This window comes from Dendrobates tinctorius, unplaced genomic scaffold, assembly GCF_039654945.1.
Source record: "Dendrobates tinctorius isolate UK_male_01 unplaced genomic scaffold, ASM3965494v1 ptg000100l, whole genome shotgun sequence".
NCBI classification, from domain to species: domain Eukaryota; kingdom Metazoa; phylum Chordata; class Amphibia; order Anura; family Dendrobatidae; genus Dendrobates; species Dendrobates tinctorius.
In genome coordinates, this window is record NW_027361768.1 from 3,281,105 (window position 1) to 3,295,674 (window position 14,570).

The window sequence follows — 14,570 nt, forward strand, 5'->3', positions numbered from 1 at the left end:
CCGGATCCGGCACTTCAGGTTTTACAAAACATTTGCCGGATCCGGCATTCCGGCACGACGCCGGATCGCGCCTGACGCCGAAAACCTGATGTGTGAAAGTAGCCTTAAAATCTACACCACTATACACAGAAAACTGCAGAAGATAAAGATCCACCCTTCACAAAGTCATGCCCTCTTCCACCTATTGCTCCAGTGGTTTCTTGACATATCAACTTTAGGCTGTGTGCCCACGATGCGATTTTTAAGCGTTTTTGCCACGATTTTCGGCGCGAAAACTCTGCGAAAACGTTTAAAAATCGTGTACAGAACTCACCCCATGCATTCCTATGGCATTCCGCACATGCTGTGCTAATGCTGCGCTTTTTTCCGCGGCGGAATCGCATCGCCGAAAAAATCGCAGCATGCTCATTCTTTTATGCGGAATCGCAAAGAATTGCCGCAATTCCGCACCCATAGGAATGCATGAGAATCGCTTACTTCCCGCATGTGGCTATGCCCACCATGCGCGAAGTTAAGCGTCTCATGTGCGGTTGGTACCCACAGTGTGGAGGAGAGGAGACTGTCCTCCAGGACCTGGGTACCATACCCCTGTAAAAAAAAGAATAAAAAATAAAAAATCGGGGTATATTTACCTTTCGACGTCCCGCGCTGCCTTCCCGGCTTCAGCGTTCCCAGTAATGCCTTGCGGCAAGGTCCTGTGATGACGTAGTCTCGCGTTACTCTAGTGGACTCGTGAGATCACTATAGTAATGCGAGACCAACATCTTCACAGGTCTTGCAAGGCATCGCTGGGAACGGGAGCGTCGCTGAGACCGCGGGACGTCGGAAGGTAAATATACCCCGATTTTTTATTTTTTTATCATTTTTAACATTCTATCTTTTACTATTGATGCCGCATAGGCGGCCTCAATAGTAAAAAGCTGGTCACACTTGTCAAACACTATGTTTGACGAGTGTGACCAACCTGTCAATCACTTTCCAAGCGATGCTTCAAATGTCTTGGAAAGTGCTTGAATATCGCACGTGAAAATCGCGGCAAAATCGCGAACATAATCGCGGTAAAATCACGGTGCAATCGCGCGGAAAAAAACGTGCGATTTCTGGGAAGGAATCCGGTTTTCATTGTCCAGATTAAATCGCTACGTGGACACATAGCCTTAAGCATGTCTTTGAATTCTACACACTGTGAAGTTAACAATTCTAATCTTGTTGCATTTTCTGCTTGTGATTGCTGTTAAATATTTTACTAGAACATATATTCTCTTTTACTTTTTGCAGTGGTCTATTTATATTCGAGCTGCGGTCCGCAAAGAAAAAGGTTTGCCAATTTTGGTTGAGCTCCTCCGAATTGATAATGATAGAGTGGTATGTGCAGTTGCAACTGCTTTAAGGAATATGGCCTTGGATGTGAGAAATAAAGAACTTATAGGTAAGTATTCTGTCACAATACAGTTGATTACTATTTCCATCCTTTCTATACATTGTAAATGAACTGACTAATGGCATGGATACTGTGCCAAAATACCTGTTAGTTTACTGTCTTTCATAGCACTTCACATTCTATCTATCTATAAAGACATAAGTATGTAAACCATTAGAGTTAGCACATAATTGGAAGATGAAATTTGATTATGGTATTTTCAAGCCATGGGATGACAATCCAGTGTGAGTGGGTGACTTGCTTTATTTAAAGAACTGACAGAACAAAGTCTGATCTTCAGAACTCATTTGTGAACATATGTCATGTTAAAAGCAAAGGAGATTTCTGATGAGCTCAGAAAAAGAGATCTTGATGTACATCAGGCTGGAAAAGGTTATACATTTTTTTTTTTAAACAAATACATTTTATTAATGAGTTATAAAGGATTACATGTATTATTGATACTGTATAGCAAACGAATAAGTAGAAATATGAGAGAATTGAGATCCAGCAAACAAGTGAAAGTTCACCAGAATTATAAAATCTTCTTCTTTATTTATCCATTAATTCATATAAAAAATGTATGAGGAACTCCAAACAATTGGTAACATTCCAGCAAAGGGACTACATGTTTCAGCACTATGTGCCTTCTTCACGGTCCTTTGAAAAAGGACCGTGAAGAAGGCACATAGTGCTGAAACATGTAGTCCCTTTGCTGGAATGTTACCAATTGTTTGGAGTTCCTCATACATTTTTTATATGAATTAATGGATAAATAAAATAGAAGATTTTATAATTCTGGTGAACTTTCACTTGTTTGCTGGATCTCAATTCTCTCATATTTCTATTTGTTGGGGCACACTCCCTGCCTGGATCCGTGCAGAATATAAGGTGAACACCGACGAGGAACTCCTTTATGGTGAGCTGGCTATATGTTCTTTACATGGTTTGAATAGCAAACGAATAAGTATATGATGTCCAATATATCATTACTAGGAACAAATGTAAACATACATAGTAATAACAGCATTAACCCTTTTCTGACCGCTGATGGTAAATAAACTTCGGCGATTGCTGGACTTTGTGCATCCTTGACATTTCTCTACAGTTGGCAGTCTTGCAGAACTCGAGACCCCCAGAGTTCTGCAAGCAATGAGATTCCAGTGCAGAACGCTAACTCTGCCCATCTACATCACCTTGATCTGATTGTCTCAGGTCCCGATGATGTTATCTCTGTCTTATATTCTAAGGCTGGAGTCACACATAGTGACTCACCAGCGATCCTGACGATGATATCAATGTGCCAGGATCACTGGTGAATCGCTATGTGATCGCTGGTGAGCTGTCAAACAGACAATTTCACCAGCAATCAGCACCGCGACGCCCAGCGCCCGGCGTTGCTGTGCACGTTAGTAACCAGCGCGCTGATGCAGGAAGCTGGTAGCTAACGTACACATTGGGTATCCAAGGGACGTGCGTCCCTAGATACCCGATGTGTACGTTAGTTACCAGCTCCCTGCATCAGCGCGCTGGTAATTAACGTACACATCGGATATCTAAGGGACGCACGTCCCTTGGATACCCGATGTGTACATTAGTTACCAGCAGATCGCTGGTCTCCAGCCTGTCACACGCAGCGATGCGTGGTGGCCAGCGGGAGACCAGTGACCAAAAAAAAGTCCGGGCCTTTCCTGCAGAGATCAGCGATACCGGCAGGGGGGCCGGTCGCTTATCGCTGTGACACACTGCGATCTCGCTGGTGAGATCGCTGTTGTGTCACAAAAATTATGACTCAGCAACGATCTCGCTAGCGAGATCGCTATCTGTGACGGGGCCTTAAAAGCTGCAATCAATAGTGATTGCGTCATTTAGAAGATTTTGAGGAGTGTGCTCCTTCTTTCATTCTCTGGCAGGGCTGCCACCAGGAATTTCAGGGCCTCATACTGGCAAAATTTTAAGGCCCCTTGAGACTCTGCTCAGGCTCCACAGTAGCTCCACCTTCACCCCTCAAACCTTTCACAGTCCCACCACCCACTTTTGGAAAAACTCCACTTCTGCAACACGTCCTCATTAGTGATGAGCGAGCATAGTCGGTAATGGTTACTCGCCCGAGCATCGCTGTACTCGTGGTGCTGGGCGAGCGCCGAGTATTTCCAGGATTGTTCGGCAGGAGTTCGGGTTCACGCCCCACATATTTGGCGCACTTTATATAGATATCAGTAGCAGGCAGGCATTGTATGTGGCTTACTTCATTGCACACATCAAGAGGGTCTATTCCATTACTGTCTGCTGTTGCTGTTGCCTATTACATACATACATACATAGTGTCACGATTCCACCCCTCAGCGTGTCTGGGATTTAGTTACTGACAGCTCGGCCATCAGGGGTGTGCTGAAGCTGTCGGTGTTTTGATTAACAGCTCAACTAGCCAATATGTGACAGGGAGGCGTCAGCTGTCTCAGGTGTTCACTATCCTGAGTAAATGCCATGCCTACTTAACTGAGCAGCTTCTCCCAGACCACTGCCAGATGTACATTCATCTTGTGAGGTTTGTGCTCTTTGCACAGGTCTTGTGTTCTGTTTGCTTGATCTGTTGCCTGACTTTGGACTTCTTTCTGCCCATCCACCTGTTTAACCCCTTCAGCTCTGATCTGTTAACCTCCCGGTATTCTGACCTCTGAACGTTACCTGACTGCGCTTTTGTCTCTTCCTTCTGTTTATGACATACCCTCCTGGCTTCTGACCTTGGACTCCTTGACCTCTCTGACTCATGGCTTGGCCATGATGTAGCAGGGTGAAGAGGAAGAAAAGCCACAAGGGGGTTAACTCTCCTGCTCCATGTCCAGAACCACATAGCCGGGCAGCAGGGTTGCCGTGGGGAAGACTTTCTGACCTGGACCGACTCCACCATGTAAGGGACATTGAGGGAAGAGAAGGGGTGGTGGACTGGAAGGTGTGCAGGCTGGAAAAGCTAGGGAAAGCTATTAAGCAGTAATGCAGAGTTGAAACGGTTAAACTGGAATTCTTGTAACTTATCAGTCCAGGAAAGCTTGACTGCAGGGTCTCTTTCTCCCACGTTGGCACCGGCAATGGTGAGACCCTGCAATCAAGCTTTCCCTGGACTGATAAGTTACAATTATTCCAGTTTAACCGTTTCAACTCTGCCTTATGGCTTAGGGAAAAGCTTTCCCTAGCTTTTCTACTGTTTACCGTTTTACTCTGTCATTTTTATCCCCCACTGCTTCTCCCTGCATGGAGAATCTATCCCCTGTAAATAAACCCTTTAACTCTTGATCTGTCTCTGATCCATGGCGAGAAAAATCATGTCCCTACTGCGAGGAGGTCCTCAGACATAGGCATTTTCTTTATCCCTACAAGCCCCAGAACGATTTTCCCTTGATGCCTTTTTGACAGTTTAGGTCTGATATATGATGAACCCGGCAGAATCCATGTTGCTGAGGCTAAGATCACGAACCTGGCACAGAGGGGTCGCACAGCTGAGGACTACTGTGCTGAGTTCCAGCAGTGGTCCACAGAAGTTCTATGGAATGATGCTGCTCTCAGGTGCCAGTTCCAAAGAGGCCTTTCCGAGACACTCAAGGATGCTCTGGTCCTCCATGATGCCCATTGTTTTCTGATGGAGGCCATGACTCAGCCCACATGAATTGAACGCAGAATCCGTAAGAGACATGATGAACAGCAGGCCATATGTACTACTCCTCCGGAGCAGGTCCATTTACTCAAGGTTAGAGTTGCCAATCTTCAGATTGTGGAGAGAAGACGGAGTCAAGATCTTGGACTGTGGTCTCTCTGGACATTTTCTTAAGAATTGCCCAACTCGTCGACACGCTGTAAGATCATTGGGAGAACGTCTGAGTCTGGATGACGGCCGAGGAGGTCACCCAGATTCCCAGGCACCTTTTTTCCTCTGATAAAGTACTGAAAAATTCATTGATTTCCTTCGAGAACCAGGTGTTATCAACATCAGCATACATTGACTACGGGTCTGCTGTTAACTTTATTGATTTGGGACTGTTTCTGAAGTTAGGCTTAGGAACAGTTAGATTGAAAAGACCCATTCAAGTCATCACCCTTGACAAGACACCGTTAGCTCACAATGTGGTCGAGAGAGCAACGGTGGATTTCAGTCTCCAAGTGGGAGTTCTCCACTCTGATTTCAACTCTTGTTTTGTGTTGGATAATTTAACTGCTGGATTGGTACTGGGGTTTCCATGGCTGCAGATTCACAATACAGTTATTGATTGGTGTCAGAGGGAGATTGTGAAATCGAGCCCCCAGTGTTACAAAAAATGTCTAAAAAATATACAAATATGCTCCGCTAGTCTGGAGGGTCTTCCGGGGTACCTGAAGGACATTGGAGATGTGTTCTCGGAAAAAGAGACAGAGATACTACCTCCCCACCGTCCCTATGATTGTGCTATTGATCTTATTCTTAGCTCCAAGTTGCCAAAAGCTAGCCTTTACAATTTGCAGGGGCCTAAACAAGCTGCCATGAAAGAATATCTTAACAAAAGTTTACAGAAGGGTCATATCTATCCTTCCCTCTCCCCTATAGCTGCTGGATTTTTCTTTGTTAAAAAGAAAGATGTGGGTCTCTGTCCTTGCCTTGATTTCTGAGAACTAAACAAGATCACAGTTAAAAATACTTACCCACTTCCACTCAATCCCGGCCTATACAATCAGCTTCTGGGGGCCAGGGTGTTTTCTTAACTTGATCTTAGAGGGGCTTACAATTTGAAGGGTGATGAGTGGAAAATGGCAATTTTAATGTCAGAGGGTATTTTTGAAAACCTTGTCATGCTTTTGGATTATCTAATGCACCTGCTGTGTTTCAAAATTTTATGAATGATATTTTCTCTGATTGCTTTGGAAGATTTGTTTTGATTTACCTCGACATTATAATTTTCTCGCCAGACTTGAACACTTACCAGGTACATGTCTGTGCTGTGTTACAGAGGCAAAGGGAGAGCTCTCTGCTAAACTAGAGAAATGTGTTTTTTCTGTGCCAGAAATCTTTCGTAGGTTTATCTTGTAAGCAGAAGGGTTTAAGATGGACCCTGGGAAGGTGCAGGCTATAATTGATTGGATTCAATCTCATGATCTTAAGACTTTGCCGTGTTTTCTGGTTTTCGACAACTATTACAGAAAATGTATCAAGGGGTTTTCACAGTTTTCTAAACCACTTACTGATCTTAAAAGTAAGGGGGTGAATCTCAAGGTTTGGTCACCGGGCTTTCGAAAGATTAAAAAAGTGTTTTATGTCAGCACCCTGTGACGGACTCAGCTCCTGCTGAGCCCATTTTTTGAGTGGACCCTCTGGGTCGTGGCACCCACCCACCGAGGGCGAGCTGACCTTGTGAGATTCCACCCCCTATACAGGGAGTGTCAGGGGCAAGACCAAGGGGGTGAGCCACCACGACTGCTGGGACCAGACGGCCGGCTCAGGGGACACTAGACGAGTGTCTGACGACAAGGACGAGCAGGAAGCAAGACGAGACTAGACGTTGGTGCAAGGTATCTTCATTAGAATAACAAAGATCACATACAGAGAAAACAAGCAAAACGTGCAAGGTGCGCGCGTGGGCACGCCAAGGTCCATAACATGGTACGTGCCAGATGGCACGCCTAGGCACAGGTAATGGCATGATGGCATCGGACTCCGGACTGCTGGCAAACCGACAGGGTCCAGGGATCAGGCTGCGGACGTCAGCTCCGGACATCAGGCCGCAGTCATCTGGTTCCGGACCTCTGGCAACGGTCGGCAGGTTCCGGGCATCCGGCAGGCAAACCAGGGTTCAGGCAAGGAGGCACGACAGATATCCAAGCAGGGTGCGTGTTTAGGGAACACGCCAAGGTCCAAGGCTAGGTGCGTGTGTAGGGGACACGCCAGGGTTCAAGGCTAGGTGCGTGTGTAGGGGACACGCCAGGGTTCAAGACAAGGTGCAAGGCAAGGTGCGTGTGTAGGGGACACGCCAGGGTTCAAAGCGAGGTGCGTGTATAGAGGACACGCCAAGGTTCACAAACGAGACAGGGTGCGTGTGTAGAGCCACGCCAAAGCATAGGATAAGACAGAGTGCGTGTAGAGACACGCCAAGGCACAAGGTACAAGACAGAGTGCGTGTAGAGACACGCCAAGGCACAAGGCAGGGTGCGTGTAGAGACACGCCAGGGTTCAGAGCAGGGCTGCGTGCTAGGAGCTACGCAGGGACGCACACCTCACTGGCCAATGCACACGGCTGTAACGCCAGCACGAGGCACGACTAAGGCACAGGAGGGGGCAAAGGAACCTTCGTGCTAGGAGCCACGCCAGGTTCAGGGCAGGGTGCGTGCTAGGAGCCACGCCAGGGTTCAAGGCAGGGTGCGTGCTAGGAGCAACGCCAGGGTTCAAGGCAGGGTGCGTGCTAGGAGCAACGCCAGGGCACAAGGAAGGGCTGCGTGCTAGGAGCCACGCAGGGGGCACGCCACACTGGCCAGTGCACACGGCTGTACACAAACACGTGGCACTTACCACGGCACAGGAGACGGCCAAGGGGAACCCACGCCGGGGTTCAATGCAAGGACAAGGCAGGGAACAAGGCAAGGAACACAAGCAGAAACAGAGCCAGGTCAGAGCGAGGACAGAGTCTAGCAGCGGAGCGTAGGCAGAAGCCCAGAGCCGGGCCAAGGGAAGACCTTGGGACTAGACAAAGAAACGAGCACTAAGGAGAGGAGAAATGGTGCGTGTGCCAGGGAGCACTACAGAGCACCATAGGAGAGAGCGAGGCAGAGCAAGCAAAGACTGAGACCATAGGGAGGAACACAAAGCAAGGAATAGCAAGGCAGAGAACACAGGGAGGACTACAAGTCAAAGCATAGCTAAGGCGAGACATAGCAAAACAGACTAAGACAAAGAACAGCAGAAGGACTACAAGGCAAAGACAAACATGGCACGAGAGACAACACAAGACATGGCACAAGACAAGAGGCGGAATACGAGCACGGAGCGTGTGCAGAGACGCACTACAGAGCAAAGTGCAAGGGCACAGAATAGAGGGAGCAACCCCACAGACCCAGAGCCTTGCAGGGAAGCAACACAATAATCAGGCCCTGAGCATAGGAAGAGGCGGCCTGATATAGTGCATAGCACCTCCTCCTCAGGTCAGGACCAGGGGAGCACTTCCGGGATTCTAGACATGACGAGATGATAGCAGAACCAGACAGTGCAGGATCTTAGGAAACGTCACATGATCAGGGTTTCAGACATGACGAGATGATCACCGAACCAACCAGTGCAGGATCCTAGGAAGAACACATGATCCGGGATTCTAGACATGACGAGATGATTGCAGAACCAGACAGTGCAGGATCTTAAGAAACGTCACATGATCAAGGACTCCAGACATGACGAGAAGATCACAGAAGGCAGAGCAGAAACGCAGGCATCCTGCAGCTCAGAGATGAGGTGAGTCTGCACACTGCTCTAGGGAACATGCAGGACAGCAGACAAAACATGCGCATGCACATCGCTCCAGGAGTTCTTGAGACAGACATGGCAGACGTGACACATGGCAGACGTGACAGTACCCCCCTCTTTAAGCCCCCTCTCACCGGGGCTGTAAAGAAAAAAAAAATTTTCTTCGGCAGAAACCAGAGTTTAGTACAAACCACTCCAACAATGTTGATCCGACATCTGAAACGGACACCTGCGCCGGTCAAGACACAGGAGCCGTGGATGAGACAAGGGAATCCAGTGGGGAGGACTGCAGGTAGACAAGCAAGTCTTCTTACTCTGGCTGCCATCATTTCCAAATGAGTCCAGAGGTCAAGGGCCGGGTCTGATTTACATCAGAAGAGTGGCCGGGGTACCGCCATATTCAGGAGAGTCCAGGAGACAGAGCAGATCAGATTCTATAACAGACGGGTCATCAGACTGGTAGCAGAGGTACCAGCGGAGTCCAAGGCCTGATTAACTGTGACGGACTCAGCTCCTGCTGAGCCCATTTTTTGAGTGGACCCTCTGGGTCGTGGCACCCACCCACCGAGGGCGAGCTGACCTTGTGAGATTCCACCCCCTATACAGGGAGTGTCAGGGGCAAGACCAAGGGGGTGAGCCACCACGACTGCTGGGACCAGACGGCCGGCTCAGGGGACACTAGACGAATGTCTGACGACAAGGACGAGCAGGAAGCAAGACGAGACTAGACATTGGTGCAAGGTATCTTCATTAGAATAACAAAGATCACATACAGAGAAAACAAGCAAAATGTGCAAGGTGCGCGCGTGGGCACGCCAAGGTCCATAACATGGTACGTGCCAGATGGCACGCCTAGGCACAGGTAACGGCATGATGGCATCGGACTCCGGACTGCTGGCAAACCGACAGGGTCCAGGGATCAGGCTGCGGACGTCAGCTCCGGACATCAGGCCGCAGTCATCTGGTTCCGGACCTCTGGCAACGGTCGGCAGGTTCCGGGCATCCGGCAGGCAAACCAGGGTTCAGGCAAGGAGGCACGACAGATATCCAAGCAGGGTGCGTGTTTAGGGAACACGCCAAGGTCCAAGGCTAGGTGCGTGTGTAGGGGACATGCCAGGGTTCAAGGCTAGGTGCGTGTGTAGGGGACACGCCAGGGTTCAAGACTAGGTGCGTGTGTAGGGGACACGCCAGGGTTCAAAGCGAGGTGCGTGTATAGGGGACACGCCAAGGTTCACAAACGAGACAGGGTGCGTGTGTAGAGCCACACCAAAGCATAGGATAAGACAGAGTGCGTGTAGAGACACGCCAAGGCACAAGGTACAAGACAGAGTGCGTGTAGAGACACGCCAAGGCACAAGGCAGGGTGCGTGTAGAGACACGCCAGGGTTCAGAGCAGGGCTGCGTGCTAGGAGCTACGCAGGGACGCACACCTCACTGGCCAATGCACACGGCTGTAACGCCAGCACGAGGCACGACTTAGGCACAGGAGGGGGCAAAGGAACCTTCGTGCTAGGAGCCACGCCAGGTTCAGGGCAGGGTGCGTGCTAGGAGCCACGCCAGGGTTCAAGGCAGGGTGCGTGCTAGGAGCAACGCCAGGGTTCAAGGCAGGGTGCGTGCTAGGAGCCACGCCAGGGCACAAGGAAGGGCTGCGTGCTAGGAGCCACGCAGGGGGCACGCCACACTGGCCAGTGCACACGGCTGTACACAAACACGTGGCACTTACCACGGCACAGGAGACGGCCAAGGGGAACCCACGCCGGGGTTCAATGCAAGGACAAGGCAGGGAACAAGGCAAGGAACACAAGCAGAAACAGAGCAAGGTCAGAGCGAGGACAGAGTCTAGCAGCGGAGCGTAGGCAGAAGCCCAGAGCCGGGCCAAGGGAAGACCTTGGGACTAGACAAAGAAACGAGCACTAAGGAGAGGAGAAATGGTGCGTGTGCCAGGGAGCACTACAGAGCACCATAGGAGAGAGCGAGGCAGAGCAAGCAAAGACTGAGACCATAGGGAGGAACACAAAGCAAGGAATAGCAAGGCAGAGAACACAGGGAGGACTACAAGTCAAAGCATAGCAAAAGCAAGACATGGCAAAACAGGCAAGGCAGAGAACAAAGGAAGGACTACAAGTCAAAGCATAGCTAAGGCGAGACATAGCAAAACAGACTAAGACAAAGAACAGCAGAAGGACTACAAGGCAAAGCAAGGCAAAGACAAACATGGCACGAGAGACAACACAAGACATGGCACAAGACAAGAGGCGGAATACGAGCACGGAGCGTGTGCAGAGACGCACTACAGAGCAAAGTGCAAGGGCACAGAATAGAGGGAGCAACCCCACAGACCCAGAGCCTTGCAGGGAAGCAACACAATAATCAGGCCCTGAGCATAGGAAGAGGCGGCCTGATATAGTGCATAGCACCTCCTCCTCAGGTCAGGACCAGGGGAGCACTTCCGGGATTCTAGACATGACGAGATGATAGCAGAACCAGACAGTGCAGGATCTTAGGAAACGTCACATGATCAGGGTTTCAGACATGACGAGATGATCACCGAACCAACCAGTGCAGGATCCTAGGAAGAACACATGATCCGGGATTCTAGACATGACGAGATGATTGCAGAACCAGACAGTGCAGGATCTTAAGAAACGTCACATGATCAAGGACTCCAGACATGACGAGAAGATCACAGAAGGCAGAGCAGAAACGCAGGCATCCTGCAGCTCAGAGATGAGGTGAGTCTGCACACTGCTCTAGGGAACATGCAGGACAGCAGACAAAACATGCGCATGCACATCGCTCCAGGAGTTCTTGAGACAGACATGGCAGACGTGACACATGGCAGACGTGACACACCCATTCTCATTTAGCCTGATCTTCAAGAACCATTCATTGTAGAGGTGGATGCTTCGGAGATCGGGGTGGGGACACTCTTATCGCAGGAGCCCAAAACTCTGACTAGGCTGCGTCCATGTGCTTTTCTTTCTAAAAAATGTTCAATGGCAGAGAGAAATTATGATGGGGGTAATAGGGAGTTACTTGCTGTCAAATTGGTCTTTGAGGAATGGAGGCATTTTTTGGAGGGGTGGTTCATCCAGTTACGGTCATCACGGATCACAAGAATTTAGCTTACATTGAATCAGCTAAAAGGTTAGCTCCTAGACAGGCCAGATGGTTCTTGTTTTTCTCTCGATTTACTTTTCTTATTACATTCAGGCCTGGGTCGAAGAATGTGAAAGCTGATGCTTTATTTCGTAGTCTAGATTCCATTTCTCTTCCAGAACCCCCATCCTCCATTATCCCTGAGAGAATTGTGGTGTTTATGGTAACCTCGAAATTGGAACAGGAGATTCGTAAAGACCAGTCATTGGCTCCTTCCTCTTCCCCGGAGTCCAAATTATTTGTGCCTGTGTACCCTAAGATTGCCGATGTTACAGGAATTTCATGATTCTGTTTTAAGTGGTCATCCTTGGATTACCGCCACAAGAAAAGCCATTGCTAGACTTTTTTGGTGGCCGTCCATGCATAATGATATTAAAGATTTTGTATCTGGGTGTGTGTGGCCAAGAGGTGAATGCAGTAAGTCATGTTTGCTTTGAGCTCCTTCCGTATACATCCTGTAAAAGCCATTAGAGCTGTGGACGAGGGGCAGAAACCATATTCCCTTCTGCCACAAACTTCCTAGAGTCCTGAGGTGTGAAATCAGGGGCTGGAAGTGCAATGACAAGATCAAAAAGACAAGGCAGAGGGGAAGAAGTACAGGATGGAATCCAAGATGGCCCCCACACAGAGAGGAGGCAGAGAGACCTGTCCGGGGAGGCAGCTGCAAAACTCCAAAAGTATGCTAGGAGGTCTACTTCCACTAGCATGACCGCAAAATGGTCAGTACTAGAATTGGAGGCAGCAGCTGGAGGAGGATCCAGATATAGAGCATTGCATTTGGAGGAAGAGAGAGGCACAGATTCAGGGGAGGGGAACTTTGAGGAGGCAGGAGATAATGCTGCAGAGGCTTCTTCAATAACCTCCCCTTCTCTGCAAGATGTCCTTAATGCTGTGAATACAAGCAGTCTTGGTATTAATAAATTGTTGGGCCAAAAGCAGGAGTCAATTTATATCATACGCCATAATGTGCAGAAAGGGGCAGAACACACAAAAGCTGTAGAGGGGAGAGTGATTGTGCTGGAAGAAGCATTTGCCACAGTATGGGGAGAAGTGCAGAATCATACACAGGCGATTAATGCACTGATGAAAAAGTGAATGATTTGGAGAATCGGCTGCGACTAAATAACATCAGACTGATAGGGGTCCCGGAGAAAACAGAGGGGAATGAGCCAAACAGCTTCTTTGAAAAATGGTTGCTGGAGACTTTTGGAAGGGACACCCTCACTCCATTATTTGCTATTGAAAGAGCTCATAGAGTCCCCACAAGACCGAGACTCGTGGGCAGACAACCTAGGTCCATACTGATAAAAATATTACACTATAAAGACCGGGACATTATCCTGAGAAAAGCGAGAGAGAAACAGGACATAAAGCTGGGGGGACAGAGTTTCTTCCCGGAATTTCTGCAGAAGTCCAGAGGAGAAGATCTCTGTTTTTGGACATAAAAGAAGAAAGAGGACACTGGGCCTGCAGTACTCAATGATATACCCAGCCAAGCTTAGGGTGGTAGCACTGGGCGCTGCCACATTCTTTAATTCACAGAAGGATGCACTTAGGTGGCTGGACAGCCATGAACAACAAATCCAACAAGAGAATGCAAGGGCTAACAAGACATGAAGGAGTCCTGATCTGAGCCAGCCTGGTTTAAATAGTCAGTGGCAGGTTATATTTCATATGATTATTGCTGGAGAATAACAACGAGACCGGAAAAAGTTTATCTGTAATATGTACATTGATATTTTGCCTCACTTCTGTTGTTTATTGTTTGAAGTGCGGTGAGATCTCCAGTGAGACACGACAGGAAAAAGACGGGTGATTTAATGTCAATAAGTATGCTTTGTTGCAAGAGGGTTCACTTAATGGCTATGGATCTACTTGTTCCCCAACCCTCGTTGTTTAGGGTAGAGTTACATGGTACAAAGGTAAAATTTGGGTGTTTTTCAGTTGGGGGGAGGAGAGAGGGGGTGTTTGGTATGTCTAGGTGCAGGAACAAGGGGGTTTGTAAGAGTTGGGAGAGATAATAGAACGGATGCCACAATCAAACATTTGAATAATAACAAAAATGGGGACTATGGTTGATTTTGTCTCATGTACATGATTATATGAAAAAATTTCAACCAGCAATTATAGGGCTGAAGAAACTCATTTAACAAGGGATACGGTTAACCTGATACACAGATCTTTGATGGGGTACGGCTTGCATTCATTTCACACTAGTAATTCTAGGGGGGTCAGCTTAATTGTACATAAAAACATTCCGTTTGCGGAAATAGATTCCTTCAAGGACTCAGAGGGCAGATTTGTTGGAGTCAGGTGCAAAATAGTACATTCTGAATGCATAATTGTTATCCTTTACATTCCCCCTCCGTACTAAAATGTACCAGTTAGAAAAATTCTAGAAAAAGTAGAGAATGGCCAGACCTGCCAATGGTGATTATAAGAGACTTTAGTAATGTCAGTGCTTCAGGTTTGGACAAATTTCCAGGGGGAAGGAATAATATCCCCTTTTGGAAGGTT

At 48.2% G+C, this 14,570-nt stretch overlaps 1 protein-coding gene across 6 annotated transcripts in view; it reads left to right on the plus strand.

Moving 5' to 3' along the window:
* CTNND2 (catenin delta 2) overlaps positions 1–14,570 on the plus strand; it is a 3,465,616-nt gene that overhangs the window by 2,427,610 nt on the left and 1,023,436 nt on the right. For all 6 annotated transcript variants that reach the window (XM_073587627.1, XM_073587626.1, XM_073587628.1 and 3 more), the window contains one exon: positions 1,279–1,429. In XM_073587627.1, the coding sequence (XP_073443728.1) occupies positions 1,279–1,429 (151 nt within the window). The remainder of the gene's footprint in view (positions 1–1,278; positions 1,430–14,570) is intronic.